This window comes from Thermobia domestica, chromosome 11 (genome assembly GCF_964235325.1).
Source record: "Thermobia domestica chromosome 11, izTheDome1.hap1.1, whole genome shotgun sequence".
NCBI lineage: Eukaryota > Metazoa > Arthropoda > Insecta > Zygentoma > Lepismatidae > Thermobia > Thermobia domestica.
This window is the reverse complement of record NC_137464.1, coordinates 159,298,855-159,318,882: the sequence shown is the minus strand read 5'-3', so window position 1 is coordinate 159,318,882 and position 20,028 is coordinate 159,298,855. Positions and strand designations below refer to the sequence as shown.

Genomic DNA, 20,028 nt, shown 5'->3' with positions numbered 1-20,028 from the left:
ACTGTCGCGCACACTGACTCAAATCCCAGGGTACGATGCCAAAAAGAATGGATTCGACATTAATATCGGTTATTTTTGATTATTTTTATGTTACCACTCCATTTTTCACAATATACATATTTATATATAATGACATCCAACTGTTTACTTAGGATATGTATTTCAGTCAATCAATTTAATATCGAAAGATCCGAAGATTGATAATCATAAAAAAAAAATATCATTTTAATGGCTTCAGTAGTTGGGTGATAGATGAGACAAACTCACATTCAATTTTACATCATAGTTCTATTTAGATGTTGAGTTGAGTTTTAGTCTAACGTCTTTTTCAGCAGCGAGGCTATATGAGATGGGACCTACTGATTAACGTGGAATCCGAACCACATGAGCTCCCGCCAGTTCACTTCGAATGTCCAAAAAAAATCGGACAATGTGAAAAGAAGAAAAAAATGTTAAAACAGAAACAAAGGACATATAAAGAAATAATAAATAAACAAGGGAAAAAAGTCTTCCTTTTCGTTTCATCTACAGTTTTTTCTTTTTTTCTTTTTTTTTTTATGAAGTGAAGTAGACTGACCGTGGTTGGCAACACTAGCGTCAAACTAGGGGCTGCGGTTTCCCTTTGCACGTGGTAGGAAATGTCAGAGACCATCTCTTACTGGAAGCCCTTTAGCCAGACATTCTGTTATTGCCATTCCACATCTGCCATATTCGCCCGACCTCTCACCTTGTGATTTTTTCTTGTTTCCGCGAGTGAAGAGGTGACTGAAAGGAAAGCTTTATCAAGATACTCTAGACATCCAACGGCTTACAACCATCGCAGTTGAATATTTCCCTCCTTGCTTCCAAGACCTCCAGAAACTTTGGCAATTGTATATAGATAGCCAAGGGGACTACTTTGATAGAAGCTAGGAGCATTACTTGGTAAGTGCAATTTTCTATTTTTTACGACCTTTGTCCTAGAACTGTTCTGACAAAGGTTGTATACTATTTATAATTTCTCTCGGTACATGCAAATTGTATAGCCACTCCGACTGAACTCAGATTGTCCACAGCACTCTTATCGTTACCAGATCACTTTATTTTTTTTGATAATTTTGATCTAAAATTGAGCCAAATTAGTTAACAGTTAATTTGTTCACTTTATCTTCTTGCTTCTGTGTCTTGTTATTCCTAATTTGAATTGATATTAAGTGGCCTTTCCTTCAGTATTGTGAATGCTCCCAACAACAAGGAAATAACAGAAGGAAGTTTTTAAAATTTTTCAACAAAAATATTAATTTTTTAATTTTGTTCGCTTATAAGTTGACAGCCCTGTCTCAGAGGAAAGCGAAGAAAAGACAATCAAAGTATGCTTCGTTTCATTTCAAGGATACTGTAAGAAGGTTATGTTTATTGCTCCAATAGTATCTGAAGGAAGAAGAAAAATATGTTCTTACATATAATGAAAAATTAGAAAATTAAATTTAGCAAAGTGGAAGATAACGTTCATTCATATACTTCTAATATAGCCATAGGTACAGTATATACCTCATTTAAGTTGCAGTTAAGTAGACTTTCTTTTAATACTGTTATATTTGGACACAATGTACGAAAGGGAAGTAATAGAGCGATATTTTGAACATTTCGTTAAAAACCCGTGCATTTATATTTATTCGGTTACTACTTAGCAGCCCTGTCTCTGAGATATGTAAAAATACTTCTGTATTAGTTCATACCCCATTATACCGCAAACGTATCCTGTAATTTTCGTGTCCATAACTGTTATAATACCTGACAAAATGGAATGTTTGCACTACATTGCCTATTTTCGTGCAAACAGCCCGGGCAGAGTAGGGAAGGGACGGTAGCTAAAATTGGGACTGTTTGTATCAGCAATACCAACAACATGAAATATAGCACATATGCTGTTGGTGACAACTATTTGACTTAACCATCTATATGTAGATAGTTATCAGAATAATGTATATACATGAAAAGTGCAACTTATGAGATTCGAATGGCATTAAACCATTTTTCACCTCCAGAACAGCTCTGATGCGGCGTGGAGACTTAGAGGTCATGAATAATAACAAATAGAATATTATACCATTCCGAATGCAGTGTATCACTCAGTTCCATGGGAAGAATAAAGACGGAAATCTGCACTGGATTCATGTCTCTAAAACGGGCCATATATGTTCAATTATGTTCAGATCTAGAGATTGGGTGCACCAAAAGAGGCGCTCAACTTTATTCCGATGTCCTCATACCACCCCGTAATAGGTCCAGCTGTGCAAATGGACATATTGTCATCCTGTAATATGGCGGTATTGCCCGGAAACAGTATTTTGACCATAAGATGTAAATGATCCTCTAAAATGGCTACGTAATCATGGGCCGTGATGCGACCGGTAAAAGTCAGGACAGGACCCACTTCAAATCATGATATAGCATTCCATAGTATCACAGAGCCGCCGCCATTTTGCACTGTTAAGCGGAAACACTTCGGATCATATGCTTCTTTAAGTGTCTGCAATACATAAGCACGGTCTGTAGTTTGAAATAAGGTGAACGATGACATCTGACCATCTCATATTTCCTGTCATCAGCGGTCCATGTTGTATGTTCGCGACACCATTAGCGTTGTCCTAAATTGTGATGGTCCTTTATCATTGTTTTCGTCCGCCCAACTCGGACCCGTATATCCATGTCATGTACTCGCGGCGAATTGTGATTATCGGTACAGGCTGTAGGAGCTACTGTTTAAATTCCACCGTCACTTGCATCGCATCCACTCGACGGTCATGAATGATAATCCGCTTTAATAGTGGAACTTGACACTGAAAGTTTTCTTCCGACCATTGTTCCTCTTCGTCGATATGGTTTTGCCGTGACTTTAGTAAGCTGTCGTCGCCTTGGACATGTCCCTGGCGACCACTTTCGTTATGCTTGCATCACATAAAGAGCCCCAACTGTTGTGGTTTTGTAGGCTTGCTATTCGTGAATCCATGACTATGAGTTCACTATTAACATTTTGTTCCATTCTCCTACTCGTCCTTTCTCCTCTTCTGCTAAGTGTGCTTCTGACTGTGATTTCTCTGATCGTAAAGGCGTGCTCATACGTCACATATCAGTCAGTTTGATAGTTTATGATTTAATGTTTATCTTAATGTTTGGATTTAATGTTTATGAAGATCTGATGACACACAGAGACAAACTCGCCTAGTGTTCCGGATTCCACTATAAACAGCAAGTAGCTCAGTGGTAGAACGCTCACCTCTTACGTTTAGGGTCTTTGGTTTGATCCCAGCTTGCGCCAAGTGGGCTTTGCGGTGGTCAAACACAATGTGTATGGGTTTCCTCGGAGTTTTCCCGTCTCCTCTCACTTTCGTCATCCCAGCATTATGATCCATCTCATGATCACCGTCTTCTTTAGCCTGGGTGTATAATCATATCGGTCTTCGCTCTTCGATCTTGTTCTTGTTGTAAAAGGACTTTGTTTATTCCGAACTCTGTCTATGATATATGCCTACCTATATCAATTTCTTAATTATTCACTTCTGTAATAATATACTAATTTTGTACTTTTACGTTAAAGATACTACTTTCCTTTCAAAAACATATATTTCAGTCGATTTACCTTTATTTTTAAATTTTTGATGTTGGGTCATCCTACGGAAAATGTGAGATGTGAAGGACAGTTTGGGAATCCTCAATCTGAAAAAGATTTAAGGTCTTTTTCTGCTCTTCGAAACTGAATTTTACTAAACCCGCAAACACGTGTTTGTATATTTTTAGTGGGAACTTTATATGCTGAATTTCGTCCTCAACTTTGGTGGTTCCCATTATCCACCTTCTTCTCCCTTTTATACTATCCTTTGAGAAAGTAATTTACCCTCTTTTCCCTTTAGAAGTTTCATCTCGAAAAATGTTTAAACATAGATTTATTTACTTTTAATCAAGAGTCTCTGAATCTGTTGAATTTCAGGTCTCCAGGGGACTGCTGTGGCTCAGTGGTAGAGCGTTCACTTCTGGTGTGTGGGATCCTTCGTCCGATCCCCGCTCACGCCAGGTGAGCTTTGTGGTGGACAAGTACCGTGTGCGTGGGTTTTGTCGGGGTTCTCCCGTTTCCTCCCACTTTCTTCATTCCACCCTTTTATTCATTTTTCATCATCACCTATCTCCTTTAGTCTAACCGGCATAACCGTGGGACGTAAAATTTAAGATTTAATTTGCATAAAGATTTTTCACGTCTTCAGCCTCTGTTGACTTGTGGATTGGGTATTTTAAAAAGAAAGTCCCCTTAAGACCTAAATTACTAAATTACTTCAAGTTTCTGAGTACAACGGTTGGTTGAACTTGAATAACTTGAATAATTTTAGTCTTTCAATAGGATCGTTCTTGATAAATAATTGTACACTATAGGGCTATCTCTTTCAAACCTAACTTGTCACATAGTGCGTTAAGAAGAGGATTTTCGCATGGTGGCAGAAGTAAAAAAAAACAGTTGATATTATCTGCACTATTGTCAATTAGAAAAACATTATTACTAGTCCTAGTTTACTTAATATTTATGAAAACGTAGTGTTGTTGGTTTCTAAAACAGAAAAAAAAATCTCTGCATGGTCATTCTCCTTAGCTAAAGAAGGCAATAGTAAGTGAAATGGGATGATAAGGAAATAAGCAGAATGAAAATATGGCGGGCAGGAAGGCAAAATCTTGAGAAAACCCATGTATGCAGTTAACGGCGCCGATTTCTCTGTAAATTTGGGAGGGCCCATTCAGATACAGAAGGTATATATATATATGAAGATTTTAAAACAAATTGCACTCAAATTATTCCAAATATTGTATATTCATAAATACAATGAAGGCCAACATGAGCTTTGGGGTGTCCCGGGCCCCCTCGACCCCCCAGGATCGGCGCCCTTTTATGCAGTGTTTCTTCACTACTGAATCCATATAACTTAATTCACGACAACTCGGTAAAAAGACAAAAATTCTTATTAATACAAATAGGCACCATAAAATGCTATTCACTTTTCTCAGTGATATACTTGTACATTAATATCACTTCCGTAGAAGTTCGACTGTTAAAGAGTGGGCTTATTTATGTGCATTGAGACCCTCATCCTCATCTAGCCATTGTATAGACCGACCACAATTGTAGTATATTTAATTTTCACCCTTCTGTGCGAAAACGGAATGTTTCAGTCCTGAAAGAGAGACCGAATCATACTTCCACGTAATACGCATGTATTTTTCAGTGAACTCATGGGAAACCCGTTTATTCAGCTTCTTTACTTTTCTAGGTTCTCGCAAAATGTAGGAAAACAGAAGAATGTACACCTAATATTTCTTACAGTCTGTCTAGTATCAGACTGCACTAATTATCATAGCTTATCGTGGTCAATGGCTGTAGATGCATTTCCACTCATATCACTTTCAGATATCATGTCGTCCGGATCAGAAATTTTTGAACCATTGTTGTGTGGTTCGTTCATTAACTGTCATACTCATTTGATGTTCTTGAAATCATCTGCTGCTTAACGAAAAAACATCTTCAATGTAAATTAAAACAGGTACACATCTAAGCTTTATCTATACGATCATACAGCATATTATCACCCAACTAATTCGTTGTTCACACGGAGTAATAGTACTTTTCACTTGCTGATATACTAGCACCAACTGACGTCATCCCGAGATCGGACATTTTCTACGCAATGACCTAATACTAGAAATGACTATGGTTTTAATTTCCAAAGAATATATTTTTATTTAAAAGTTTCCTTTTTCCTAATTACAGTAGTCAGTTAAATGATATAATATGAATCTTGTTCTTGCAGGTGGCGTGATATAATCGAAACGGCAGAGAAAGAAATATATGAATATTATTTCACCAGTTTGCGTTTTGCAATATTTGATTATATTATGCTGGAACCCAAAGAAAGAATCAGACTTGATATTCAAACATATCCCGTGCCTTATCCAGTTAATATCATCAGAGCACCTCTTCCATGGCACGAGATACTAGTCATAGGAAAGCAATTTGCAAGACATAACTTGTTTTGTACAAATGCAATATTGTTGAGGCTTCGTGACTTGTGGGATATTGCGTAAGTATTTAGCTGTTATATTTGCTATGTAACATGAACTGCATGAAAAGTTGCAATTTTAATCTTTTTCAAAGTTTTAAATGCACTATTTAATTTTTAGAGAAAATAGAATGGAAGAAATTTTCTGATATATATATATATATATATATATATATATATATGTAGCTTCTGATATATATCAGAAGCTTCTGAAATTTTCTGATATATGATACAATGTTAAAAAAGAAATTTATAGTTAAGATTTTAAAGAATGCCTAACATACTTTTGCTGCCTGCTTTCTAGTAAGCCGAATAATATATATATATATATAATTTCCGGGAGAAACTTCTTTATATAATATTTTGCCCTATTCTTTGATTTACTTAAACCAAATAACAGAAGAAGTGCAACCTTTAGCTATTTTGATAGTTATTGCGTCTAGAATCTATTGTTTTCTTTCAAGACTTCAAGTAGATTCATCCGTATTTCATTGTGAATGGTATTTCATTCTTACAGAATTTATAAATACAAGATAAGTTAACTGTCAAGTGACAATCCTGTCACAGGAAAGGCTATTGGGCTGGGTGTCCACATTATTTGTAGATAATGTTTGAATAGTGGAGCAACATCGAGAACGCATGTGACCACTATGACCGTCATGTTGGAGTCCGTCATCTTAAATATTATTTTCTTCTTCTTTTTTTTAAATAGAAAAATTGGCGTGGGACACATGTTTTTTATGTAGTTTTTTTATATACCACTGCGACGTTTATCGACCACAAATCTTGTCTCCCAGAATCTGCTGATGAGTTTAACTCACTATTGTGGGAGGTACGCTCCTTATCGGTGTATAGTACATTAAACTGCAGCCACCACACGCGAGCTGCGATTTTCACACATCATGATTATCTCCGTACGTTCTTTGATGGTCAGCTACATCGTTAAATAAGTGACATTTACAAAGATAAAACATGCCATAATTAATGAACGGTTAGTAATAGGACAAGACACTCAGCGATTCCATTTCTGCGGAAAAAGTAACATATGAAACATTGTCGCATGCTGATTTCCTTATTTTTTTTAAAGGGTAATATTCAAAATTCTGGTCGTGTTGGGTGGTCACGTGTGTCTTTGAGGTTCCCCACAATATCATCTATGGGCAATGTGGAGCCCCAACCAAACAACCTTTTCTTTGTCATGTCTGTCACCTGACTTTTGGCTTACCTTGTATGAGATCTGGTTGAAATATTGAACAGAAACTTCATAATATTTTGCCCACTCTTACTAAATATGACGTTCCTGTCTTAATATCGTATGGAACAGGTCATTTCAATGGAGTGAGAAACCTTATTCCCAAGATTTGGTGAGTTAGTTCAGAATTTTAGCATTACTAAGAATAACAGGTTATAAATTGGTTGTCATCCATCTAGCTCTCTGCAACCAAAAATTTTGCTAAAATACTAGGCTGTAATTTTTAATTTTATTTTCTTAGTTTATGTGTTTTAAACTAAAGACGATGACTTGTGGTAGTTACAAGATATATTCTATTTTATGTATTAGAAACTTCGTTTCTCTTTCTCTTGTTTTCATACAAGAGAAGATTTAATTTGTAATTCTGATTCTTTCCACATTATTACCATCATAATGAGGAAAGAGAAGAAAGGTGAAATCATAGGCAGGCAGTTGAAGATTCTGTTGCAACAGTGGACAAATTCCGATTTGCCAAACAGAAAATTTACTTCACAGTTAAAATTGTGGAGAAAGTGCATTTGTTTGCATAGTTTTGTATTTCATAATGATGAAATTTTGTAGCTAAGAGCAAAGTATCAATTGTAGAGCTCATTTCATCTTTTAGTCTATGTGTGTAACTCATTGTTGCAATAAGATGTTAAAGTAATGTGAAAAGATAGAAGTAAAGGGATTCACTTTTCTTCACGGAACGTGGGAAAATAAGAATGTTTACGATGCGATACTAAATCTACATTGGTATTTACATTATAAGTTGATAAAAATAATTGTCCTGGGAAGTTCTTTTTTTCTAATTGCTAAAAATAATAAAATCTGGCGAAATACTTTGTTAATCTTGTGGTAATTTTCTGTTGAGAGTTCTGATATAGTTAGAATGTTATTGAGTGCTAAAGAATATATTCTGTTGTTTACAACACTTCTTGTCATAATATTACATCTTTGTGGATCACAGTAGCAAGAAATAATTTCAGTTTATCTTTATAAACTAGGAATGTATTGAAAACAATACAAGAATTTTATTTCTTGACAATTTCTTAATTAGTCGGAATGTAATGTTGATTGATAGCGTTTCCTCTTTTGTTCTGTCTTAGGAATAAAGAAAAGTTTGAAAGGAAGGAAAGGAACAAAAACAGGAAAAACTCGAGTTCGATTTCTCCCTAACGGCACGTCGTAGGTGTCGCTTCAGGAAGTCTTTGTAATACTCTGATGTGATTGTGGTGCCATGAGGAATGAAGTGACAAACAAGTACTCCCTTTATGTGATATACCACAAACACCATTAATCATGTGGGTGAGGGATTCTGACGAAACTTCTGCCTACGCCGTGATCCTAGTTATCTACACTCTAAGGACTGCGATTTGAACTCAAGTTCATACACCCTGTCCCAGAATTCATCCATGGCGATGATCTTAGAAAGTAATTGTTTTCTGTAATTCTCATAGTGTTGTGGGTGATCGGAACAAGCTGCATATCGCGTCCATTTTTAAATCTTCGTAAGACCACGTGGAACCCATATCGCTGCAACTTTACGCAGATCTAGATCTTGCGTCAAAGTTTTATGAATGGTGTGCTTCTCAATCCCAGTTTCCATCTCTCATTCACGCATCGTCCATCGTTTCTCTTTTTCTAACAAATGCTTCAACACAGCACGGGACACATCGGTTCGCACAATCACAGGCCGAGCTGACCGTTCCATGTCGCTTGTTCCTTGGCGTCCTCACTGAAAAGCTGCTACCCATCTTGCGGCGTGATAGTCAGTCGTGTTTTTCCCTAGAGAACGGTCAGTTTGATGTACAATCGCTGTTCCACTCTGTCACATCTATTTTACACCACGACTGACTCACAACTATTTTCTCAGCGCCCTTTGCTCATTCAGTATAACACAGTGCCATCTATTCACCTGAGTGTAAAGCACTGATGTCAAGCTTCCTTCCACAATCTGCATTTTCCGTCCACATTTGCATATCATTAAAAATGCCATGACGTATTTTGAGGGTTTATCATAATGAGACGAGTTTTGTAACATGTTTATGTCACAGGGTTGTTTCGGTTTTCTTTCATGATTTCTACCAACAAAAATACATTAGGGATGTTGTATATAACACATTTGTAATACATCCTTCGATCGTCGAAATATTACTGGGTTCCCATGACTTACTGCCTAACCCTTAGTATATGAATGGTAAATACACATATATATATGTCTTATTTCTTAATGATTTTAATCCTCTATTCATCTGCGGATCCTTACAATTGTATTGTTATTGTACAATTTCCTCAGTACATGAGAATCAAAAACCTCTTATTTAATCATACAAGTTTTCAGACATTTTGTCTACATTGTTGGCAGAATTATTTCCTTTATAATAAATAATAATAATAATCCTTCTATCTTCCTAAGTCGAACACTCACTTTTTATACAGTACCTTCGAAGAAAGTTGCTAATTGCAGGTGAAATGTAAGGAATGGCTTAGTTTTATGCTTTGTTTCAAAACGACTTTCAAGTGCTAGAACTAAAATACGTCCACAAAATTATTACATTCAATTTGAGTAGTTTTAACTGAGCAACACATTTTTTAAATTTCAAGTTTATTTTAGTTTTTTATTACCTGTATACGTGTGCAGTTTATATTTATAAAGTATTCATTTATGTATTTATTTATTACAGATACAGTGATTTACGAATTTTACCGACCAGTAGACTGGAAGAAGAGAACAAGTTCCCATTAACTTTAGCAGAAATAGAAGATCAGATTGACAAATTATGTGAAGAATCAAGAGAGGTTCTTTTAAAACAGTAAGATTTTCTTCACATATTTCTTACACTGTACTCCATGTATTCATACCTACATACAGAGTATGTACAGACCTCGAAAAATCTCGGATGACTATAAGTACGAATCTGGCGCATAGCTTTTCTGATGTTAGTATTTCCAATACTTACCTGCCAGCATTTAATTTTTAACATGTTTGGTTTACCAAAACTCGTTTATATATCTGTCATGTCCATTCGTCCAGAAGACAAAAAGTCTCCAGAACTACTTGATCAATCATCACCAAATTTGGTTAAAATGTAGAGGATCAATAGTCAGGAATCGAGTTCGTTTCTCAATCCGATATTTAAACCGAATCTACTTTAAACCGGTTAATCGTTCCGATGTTAAGGTTGATCGCTGTAGAGCAAATTTGTTATAGAGAGAGGTGTTTTTCTGCAGTTGATTAAGCGTTTCAAGAATACGGTAGGTTTTCAATCCATTACTCCCTACTAAAATAGGAAATGGTTGAAATCCACTATCACTTTCGGTTTCAATATAAATCTACATAGAACATAAACGATAACAAATAGTGAGGAGCAGTTCTTTGTAATCGATTGAACTTTCTAAGAATATATACCACCTTCTCTCTTAACCTTCTATTCAGAACGGGAGATGCAGAAATCAAACATTTCTGGTTTTAATATTGATTGTCATCGAATGAAAACCTTAATAGATAGCGAGAAGCGGCTTTCTATAATCAATTGAGCGTCACAAAAATATATTCTGTATCCACTCTAACCTCCTTACTAAAACCGGAAGTGGCAGAAATGAACCACCTTCGATTTTAACGCGTTGATCGCCATAAAATAAACACCGTAATAGATAGCGAGAAGCGGTTTTCTGTAATCAATTATATCTCCCAAGAATATGTTCTATCTCCACTCTAATATCTGTGTTAAAACCGAAAGTAGCAGAAATCAGCATTTCCAGTTTTAACGTTGATCACTATACTAAAGACGGTAATAGGTAGGGAGAAGCGGTTTTCTATAATTGATTAAACGTCCCAAGAATACCTTTAATTTTCATTCTCAAATCTCTACTAAAACCACAAATGGTAGAAATCCAGTATGAGTTTCGGTTTTAATATTGCTCTATATACAGCGAAAACGATAATAGTACAATTTTAGAGTGAAAACGGAACCAGACAGCGAAAAGCGGTTTTTGAATCGATTAATCATCCCAAGAATATATTTCAATTTCCGTTCCGATTTCTCTCTACTAAAACTGGAAGTGGCAGATATCAAACATTTCCTGTTTTAACGTTGATTATTGCAGAGTGAAAACCGTAACATATAGCGAGAACCGGTTTTCTGCAATCGATTAAACGTCTCAAGAATAAATTGAATTTCCATTCTAATATCTCCACTACAACCAGAAGTGGCAGAAATCGACCACTTCCACTTTTAACGTTGTTCAGTATAGAGAGCGGACCGTACAGTCAGCGACAGTAGAAACTGGAGGTTGGATACATAAGAAATGATAGCTTTTTCCAGTAGCAGAATAGTTTCACTGTATGTCTGATAGTTGGACAACCAACATGACAGCAAATACATGCCCGAAAACATAACATGCCAGGATATTCCTCCATTTGGAGGAAAAAGTATTACTATCTGAGAGCATCACTTAGAGAAACAACCACGAGATAAATCTACAGAAATTCCATTCACTTTAAGATCAAAGAGATAGGAATTAATGCAAAGGAAACGAAAACAATAATACGCATCATGCAGAGACCGAAAAAGTATGGAAAGCTAAACAAAATGAGAAAAGAAGGAAAGAGGGAAAGGAAAGAGCAAAAGACATGGGAATAAATTAAATTTTAGCACTTAAGGATAAACAGTGTCCGTCTTTCCTCCTGATCCCTGTATCCGTCCTGGTCTTTCTCCCTTCATAGGATAAATCTCATTCAGCATCAAACGCGAACATAATTTACAGTATTTAACTCCTTGAAAAAATGTAACTCAGTCCAGGCCGAGACTCGAACCCCGGACCCTTAGCATAACAGTCAGACGCTGTAACCACTTACCTACACACGCTATAGCAAGTATGTTTATAAACCAGCTATTACCCGCGCTATCAAACGTCTTAAATCAGCCATTGTCGGGAGTTACCCCAGTTACACTTGAAGTTTGAATTTTATTTACGGCCTTTAGCCATCTACAGCAACAGGCCCCATGTTTTCATTAAAAACATTTGTTCTGTAGATTAAAATCAAGAATAACTTAATCTATACTCTTACTTACTGTTGTCAATATATATATATATATATATAGAGAGAGAGAGAGAGAGAGATAGGTATATAAAATTAGATTAATGGGGGCTAAAAGAGTGATTTCGTAACTGCGAAATGGGTGATCGCACGACTACTGACATCTGGTAGCGGTGTTACGTAACACACACTAGAAATAAAGCTTCGATACGACAAAATGCACGTTGTGCCGTGGATAACTCGGTAAGGTGTCTGCTTATTGAGTAGGCAACTCGAGTTCGAGTCTTGAGTACACTAATTACTTTTTCCTTCAAAATACATTTCTATATTTTTATATATATGTTATTAATTGATTTCTTGCATTTTTTGTAAATTATCTTAAATTAGTGAAGGTTCAGTAAAATCAAGAAGGTTAAAATACATATATATGATTGTTTTATCCGTATGTACAGTCCAGAGATGGAGCGGGTCGGGGGGCCACGGGTCAACAGAACGTGACCCACTGCAACCCCCCACCCACCAGGACCCACTCTGTCTTAACAACGTATTACGACCCACAGACTCATTCTGCTCAGTGCATTGTAGACAGCTTCTGAACACTGGTGAATTTGTCTACTTTCAAGGCATACTTTTTCTTTTCATTTGTTTCTATTGACAAAAGAACTTCAGGCAATTTTAAATATTGATATTTGCAACTGTAATAATAGCAATAGAACTTATTTGAGACGCAGCCTGTGATTTCTTAGAGGAGCTAACTACTGGGAAAAATGTTTGAATCATGTGTAATATATGAATTATTATATAAAAAATTGAATGTAACTATGTCTGCATGATCATCATATCCAAATTGCAAAGTCAAATGAAATGATTTTTGGTATATACTTAGGCCTCAATCTAAACTAGGAAGTTATCATACATGTATCGGTTTCATTATATTACATATTCTAAGAGGGTCCGAATTTTTGCGAAAATTTTAGTATCTCACAAGACGTTCAAGTTGGAGAGCTGATATTCAGTATATTAATTCTTTATCTAATATAAATAAAATAAAGAGTTTGTTTGTGTATTTGTCTGTATGTCTGTCTGTCTGTCTGTGTGTGGCCTGGGAACCAGACGAGTGGACCGAGAGTTACAAAATTTTGGTCAGGGGTACCTTGACCTAGGCCCCAGATCAAGACGAAGCCGTTTTCTTTTCAAATTTCGAATCAGAGGGGTCTCAGTGGGGCTTTTACCGGAACCGGCTTGGGAACCAGACAAATAGACCGAGAGTTACCAAATTTTAGTCACAAATACCTTGGTCCAGAGTTAAACGTTTTTCTCAAAATTCGAACCAGGGGGTCTCAGGGGGGCGTTTATCCAGACATGTAAAAGTAGTAGAACATTTCCGATATTAGTGTCGAATTCATAGTTCTCGCGGTCGCTGAAATCAATAATGAAGCTCCTCTCGCAATAAACTTCCAAATTCACGCTATTCGGTTTCTTGCCAGGGGTCATCATGGGGGGGATGAAATATCGAAACATATAAAAGTAATCCAAAATGACCAATATTAGTGTCAAATACATAGTTTTCGCGTTCGCTGAAATCAATGGTGACACTGCCATTAGCAATGAATTGCAATTTTAATAACAAATGTATGCGGACCGGGAGTCAGCGGCAATGGGGGGAAGAAATACCAAGACATGTAAAAATAGCCCAAAATGACCAATATTAGTGACAATTCCATAGTTTTTGCGCTCGCTGAAATCAATGACTTCCATTAGCGATGACTTGCAAATTCAGCTACTATTGTATGCGGGCCGCGGGTCAGCGGGTAGGGGATACCGAGACATGTTAAAATAGCCCAAAATGACCGATATTAGTGTCAAATTCAAAATATTCGCGGTCACTAAGATCAATGGTGACAATTTTATTAGCAATTACTTGCAAATTCAGCTACCATTGTATGCGGACCGAGGGTCACATGTGGGGTGGGGTTACCAAGATGTAAAAATAATCCAAAATGACAAATATGAGTATCAAATCCATAGTTTTCGCGCTCGTTGAGATCAATGGTGACACTTTCATTAGCGATGACTTGCAAATTCAGGTGAAATTGTATGCGGGCCCGGGTCACATGTGGGGGGAGGTTACCGAGACATGTAACAATTATTTAAAATGACCGATATAAGTGTCAAATCCATAGCTTTCGTGGTCGCTGAGCTCAATGGTGAAACTTAAGATCGCGTTTACTTTGAAATTTTGCCTCAATCAGCTTAGGAACGGGGGTCATAATAGAGGGGTCATCGAGACGAAGCGTTTGTTTTTTTTTAATTTCGAACCAAGGGTTCTCATGGGGAGCGTTTACCGGGACCGGCCTGGGGTCTGGGCTGAGAGTTACCAAATTTAGCTTATGGGTACCTTGGTTAAGGCCGCAGGCCAAAACAATTTATATACTGTATATCGTGCTTGTCAAAAGTTCCGGAACGGCTAAATATCTCGGATAGTATGCGTTTTTTTGAAAATTTAGAAGGTACAAAAGTTGCAGGATATCAAAGGAACTATCGGAAGCTCGTGCCTGTCAAAATATGTGCGGCTCTGTGTGGGACCCAGGGGGCTCAACTTTGATTTTTCAAATGAGAACCCTTTTTTATTGCAAGTTAGGTATCTCCGAAGCAAACTAAATCAAAATATGTACTACTCAAAGTTATAGGGTGTAAGTACCAGGCCAGTAAACTAAATAGCATGCAATGCTGGAAAATTACATAAAGATTAACATATTATACAGTAATTTCGCCGTGTATATTCAAAAGTATGTTAATAATAATAATAATAATAATAATAATAATAATAATAATAATAATAATAAATTATCACCTTCACTGTATAGTTTTAACTTTAACGAATTACTTACGTCTTCGTGCGAGTGGACATTGATTCTAGTCCGTTGGGGATTATTGAACACAGAGATTCTTAACATAGTTTGCCCACAACTGTAAGTCCTGTCGTTAGGAGCTCAGCTGTTCGTTTTAGTGTTTCGTAGCAATTATTATTGTTAATGTTTAGTGCTGATAATACTTTTTGTTTAGTGCTGAAATTACTTTATAATATGTTAATATTTATTAATTTTCCTGCATTGCATTTTATTTAGTTTACTAATGGGAACTAATTTGTCTCCAGGTCATCGAATAAATGAGTTTCGGCATGCACTTTGGTGGAAAAATATCATTACAGGAAGAACATTACCTGTTCGCTCCAAACATCGGGGCTGAACTTAGTAATACCAACTTATTTGATTTATGATTTCCTGTGGGAAGATCATGTAAGGATAACATGGTGAAATTCTGAGTAATACAGCTAATCAACATAGGTCCAAATTCTTTTCAACTCAAAGTTTTTTTTTTTTTTTTTTTTTTTTTTTTTTTTTTTTTTTTTTTACAAAACGGTCGTGAAAAATCGAAGAGTGACTTCTCATACTAAAAAAGCAAACCTTGAGAGGGTGGAATCCCACATCTGGTGGAGATGATATACGAATGTTGGTTGAAAAAGGACAAACAACATCTACGGGGATTACCAGTGCCATTCAAAACTTCACTGATCTGAAGTATCCTCTTTTCATGTTACTGGTCTTAGAAAGAATCACTGCACAATTTGTTAAAAATACATTTTCGGTAGAGTAATCTGTGGGGTATCGGTATCATCAGGGGCGGATTTTAATTTTGAGTATGCCCGCTCCCTCACTTATGGATACATACACACATTTGATTGATTAATGAGAGGAGAAAATAAATTTTACAGGAGTGGTTGATGCTATTTGTTAAATAATTATCTACCATTAATATAAAAAGTGGAAAGTGTATTTACTCTTTATCGTATCTTTTCGCGTTTATTTTTTTTCTAAATTCTTGGGTAGGCCCGTACCTAAACCCTAAAGCCGCCACTGAGTATCATGTTTGGCTTCCAACTAGAAAACTTCCATTCGATTCCACACCAAGTAACATATTTTTTCGCATAAAATAATGGCTGCACGGAAGGTGAATGATCAATATTCTTTGCTCAAAGTTCTCAATCTAGAGATGAAAGCAAGAATAATGTATCGTGGTGGATTTTCTGTTTCATAAGTAAGTGCATTTTTTTCCATGGATATTATCTTTTGCCCCTTGAAGCGATGGAAAATATGAGAAAATCATTTCGCGTAATGTAATTGACCTTTAAAATTTTTAAAGCCGTGGATCCAAGTAAAACAACAAAACATATTACGTTTGCAAATGCAATTTACACAACAAATAACACGAATAGTGTGACAAGCAGGGAAAACAGAGAAACTGTTATACGGTAAGACGAGACAAACAAAAATCATAAACTGAACGTTTAAAGTACGGTATATAGCAAGGAAACAGACACCTGAGAGTGTGGTGTAGTGAGTAACGTTCTATCCTACCAATCAGCCGATCCATGTTCGAATCTTCGGCAAGTGCCTCTTTTTTTCTTTTCGTCGAAGAACAGCCGTTATTTGTAATATTTACTCTTTTTACTTTTCATCAAAGGAACAGCCAGTAATTGTAGTATTTTTTTCTCTTTTCGTCGAAAGAACGGCTATTACTTGTAGTATTATGGTGCCCTTCTGTTAGATTTTTTTCTTATTCTCGTCTAAGGTAATAATATAAGGCTGCAAGTATGATTCTGTTTAGGTAGATCAAGAGTAACGATATTCTAGATTTCTTTCCATTAATAAAATATAAAAATAAGCTTAAATCGGAAACTAAATATACAAGTAATTGAAATGAAAGTAGCAGGTTGGTTCAATTTAACCTGACGGCAGAAGAGCAAACCACTAGGCAGAAAACCAAAGCAATATAACCTGAGGCGCACTCAGGTGGCTGTTTTATCTCTGTTTTAACTGTGAACTGAACACACCTTTTTTAAAAACACAATGTTGTCAATGAATTACTGGTCTGTGTAAAAACATAAAAAAAGAGGAAAGAAACAATATTAGTATATTTTGTTTTATTATTAGATGTTTCAGTATGTTGAAAAAAAGAAATCATATCCACTATTAAATGAGAATATGATCAATAAATTAGTGTTCATACCGAGTGGAATGACAGTACGAATTCTGGAAGGTCATATTCTATTTGGGAATACTCACGTGCGAATGAAAAGAATGTAATAGTTATGGAATCAACCTATCAAGAGATTGATTTCTGAAGGGAATTCATTTAGTTAGGGATCCCAAGTTAAGTTGTAGAACCATGTCTCATATAGTCTCGGTGCTGAAAGGGATGTTACACTCCCATAGAACCAACTGATCAGTCTTAGAACTATCAGTTTCAGGAAAGATGATATATTTGTGAACTGTGAAAGGTCTCTATTAGTCTACAAGCCAAGCTTAGAGCAATTTCCACATAACCCAAAATAGATTAAAGTCACAAATATGCGTATAAAAGTTGATGGCTCGCTGAACCATTGTGATCCATAATTAAACTTGATTTTTAGCTTTGTAAAATTGTGATTCGAGGTTCACTGGAGAAAAAGCTGGGGGAATGACAGGGACATGTCTCCTCCAATTCGGAACTGAGAAGGACTGTCCTCACAAAATCCATTTTTTTTTTTTTTTTTTTTTTTTTTTTTTTTTTTTTGCAGGAAAGTGATGATTTGTATCCGATTGCCACAAAGGAAAGTGAGATGAAATTGATGTCCCCCAGAATAATCCTCAAATCTGCCTGCCTCCCTATGTTGAAGACAATTCTGCTCCCCTGATACTCCACAGCATTGTTTATCAACTTCATAATATTTTGAACGTCGCTTTAAATAATATATGTGAACAGTCTTACCCTCTCCCCCTAATGTTGAAGACAAATTTGCGCCGCTGTCTAGGTTCGTAATACGGGTTCAAAAGACCTGTAAATATATTTTTAAAAATCAACAAATAGAATATACAATTCGTTTAAAAATATAGGCTGGAGCAATCTTTAAAGGTCCGACACGAATTAGTTGAAATGTTCATTTTTCGAACGAGAAGAATAAGTTTATGGAAATATTTTTTGCGAAATATTAAAACCTCTTCTCCAATAGAATAGTATATCAATCGAAGTGAAATGAAAAAGATCCAAGTGATTCCAACTACCAAATATCTTCTATGTTTATTGTAAACAGCTAAAATGCTTACTCACTTTGGCCAGTTTATGAATACAAAATTAGAAATTAAGATATTGTATCAGTTGCCTTGCTTTCTTTGCTAGAGTTGGAATTCCCGAAAACGATGCACCACGTGGTCACAGATTTGTAAGGAGGAGTTTAAATGCCGAGATTCATCTTCCTATCATAAGAGTTTTATCAGAAACTCTCTTTACATTTTTCATACTCCTTTCCTCGCTTAGAGCATGAATTGTATGGAAGTAAGGCAGGGTGCGAAATCCCGGGGGGGGGGGGGGGGGGGCGGGAGGGATTTCCTTCCCACCAAAAATTTTATACTTGCGTTTCCCTCCACCAAAATGTGTAAGGGGGGACACCTTAATATGAAAATATAAGTAGGTCTATAATGAAAGTTTTCAAACAAACAATAAATTTGAATGCATGCCTGTTTTTCAAAAACGTAGTTTAGTTGTAAAGGTATCAGGTGTTTAACTTTGTCGGCTGTTTCCTTGTGACGAGATGGAGACCTTTATTCTCTAGCGTACTAGTTGCGTGCAAAATTGGTAAAATTTCTTAAACAGTTGACGAATCTACAAACAGGTTTGCGGATAAGCACTTGCTTTTTTATGTAACATATGTGGACAAAGAAAATAACCATTGTTGTTTTTATAAATTAGTGCCTGTAGAAAATGCCGATACAAAATTCCTTGAAGAGAAAATTATTCAAGCGTTTTCCGAAGATGGCATATTTTTAATCTTAAAGAAAAGCTTGTTAGATTTGGTTCGGACGGGGATGTAGTGTTTACTGGGGGAAACAAGGTGTTGCTGCCCAAATTAGAAGAAATTTCGACCAGTGCCTAATTAGCGTACACTACATGGCACATCGAATGGATCTTGTATCTGAAAGAGTTTTTGATGTTGTGAATGCTGTCCACAACTTTGAATATTTGTTAGGCGAACTTCATACAGCTGCAAAACTTAAAAGTATCGCGACAGTCACATATGCCGCAGGACTGCTAAAAATCAAAAGATTGTTTCACATACGTTGGATTTCAAATGAGGAGCAGTATTATTTGCAGTCTTTACATAGTTTTCTTGTATAATGCAATTCCTACTTTTGGAGTATGAAAATTCTGACAATTTCAACAGAGATAGTTTTAAACTGAGTGGTATTTACAAAAAAAAAAAAAAAAAAAAAAAAAAAAAAAAAAAAAAAAAAAAATCTGTTGGAGAAAAAGAACATTCTATTGCTCGGTTTTCTTCTGGATATTGCGTCCATTCTGTCTAATATTAGTAAAACGATGCAAAAGGACCAGTTTCATACAATGAAATAGAGCAAGAATTGAATCTTTAATCCAAGCTCTGAGAGAAATGCGTATGAAAGATGATGTCCACCAAAGTCTTTGTATTAGTGCACTGCAGACAAGCGTCTGATACAGGGAGTGATGATAGTAAGTTTGATCAAATAAGGGGGCAGGTAATCCAGGGTTTAGTAGAAGAAGTGGAAAGAAGGTTTCCTTCTAATGATGTCCTAAAGTGCTTTTCAGTGTTTGAAAATAAA

General features: G+C 36.0%; 1 protein-coding gene across 3 annotated transcripts in view; it reads left to right on the top strand.

Moving 5' to 3' along the window:
- Dnah3 (dynein heavy chain 3, axonemal) overlaps nt 1–20,028 on the top strand; it is a 567,072-nt gene that overhangs the window by 48,328 nt on the left and 498,716 nt on the right. For all 3 annotated transcript variants that reach the window (XM_081731270.1, XM_081731268.1, XM_081731267.1), the window contains exons 7-8: nt 5,832–6,101; nt 9,999–10,127. In XM_081731270.1, coding sequence (XP_081587396.1) covers nt 5,832–6,101; nt 9,999–10,127 — 399 coding nt within the window. The remainder of the gene's footprint in view (nt 1–5,831; nt 6,102–9,998; nt 10,128–20,028) is intronic.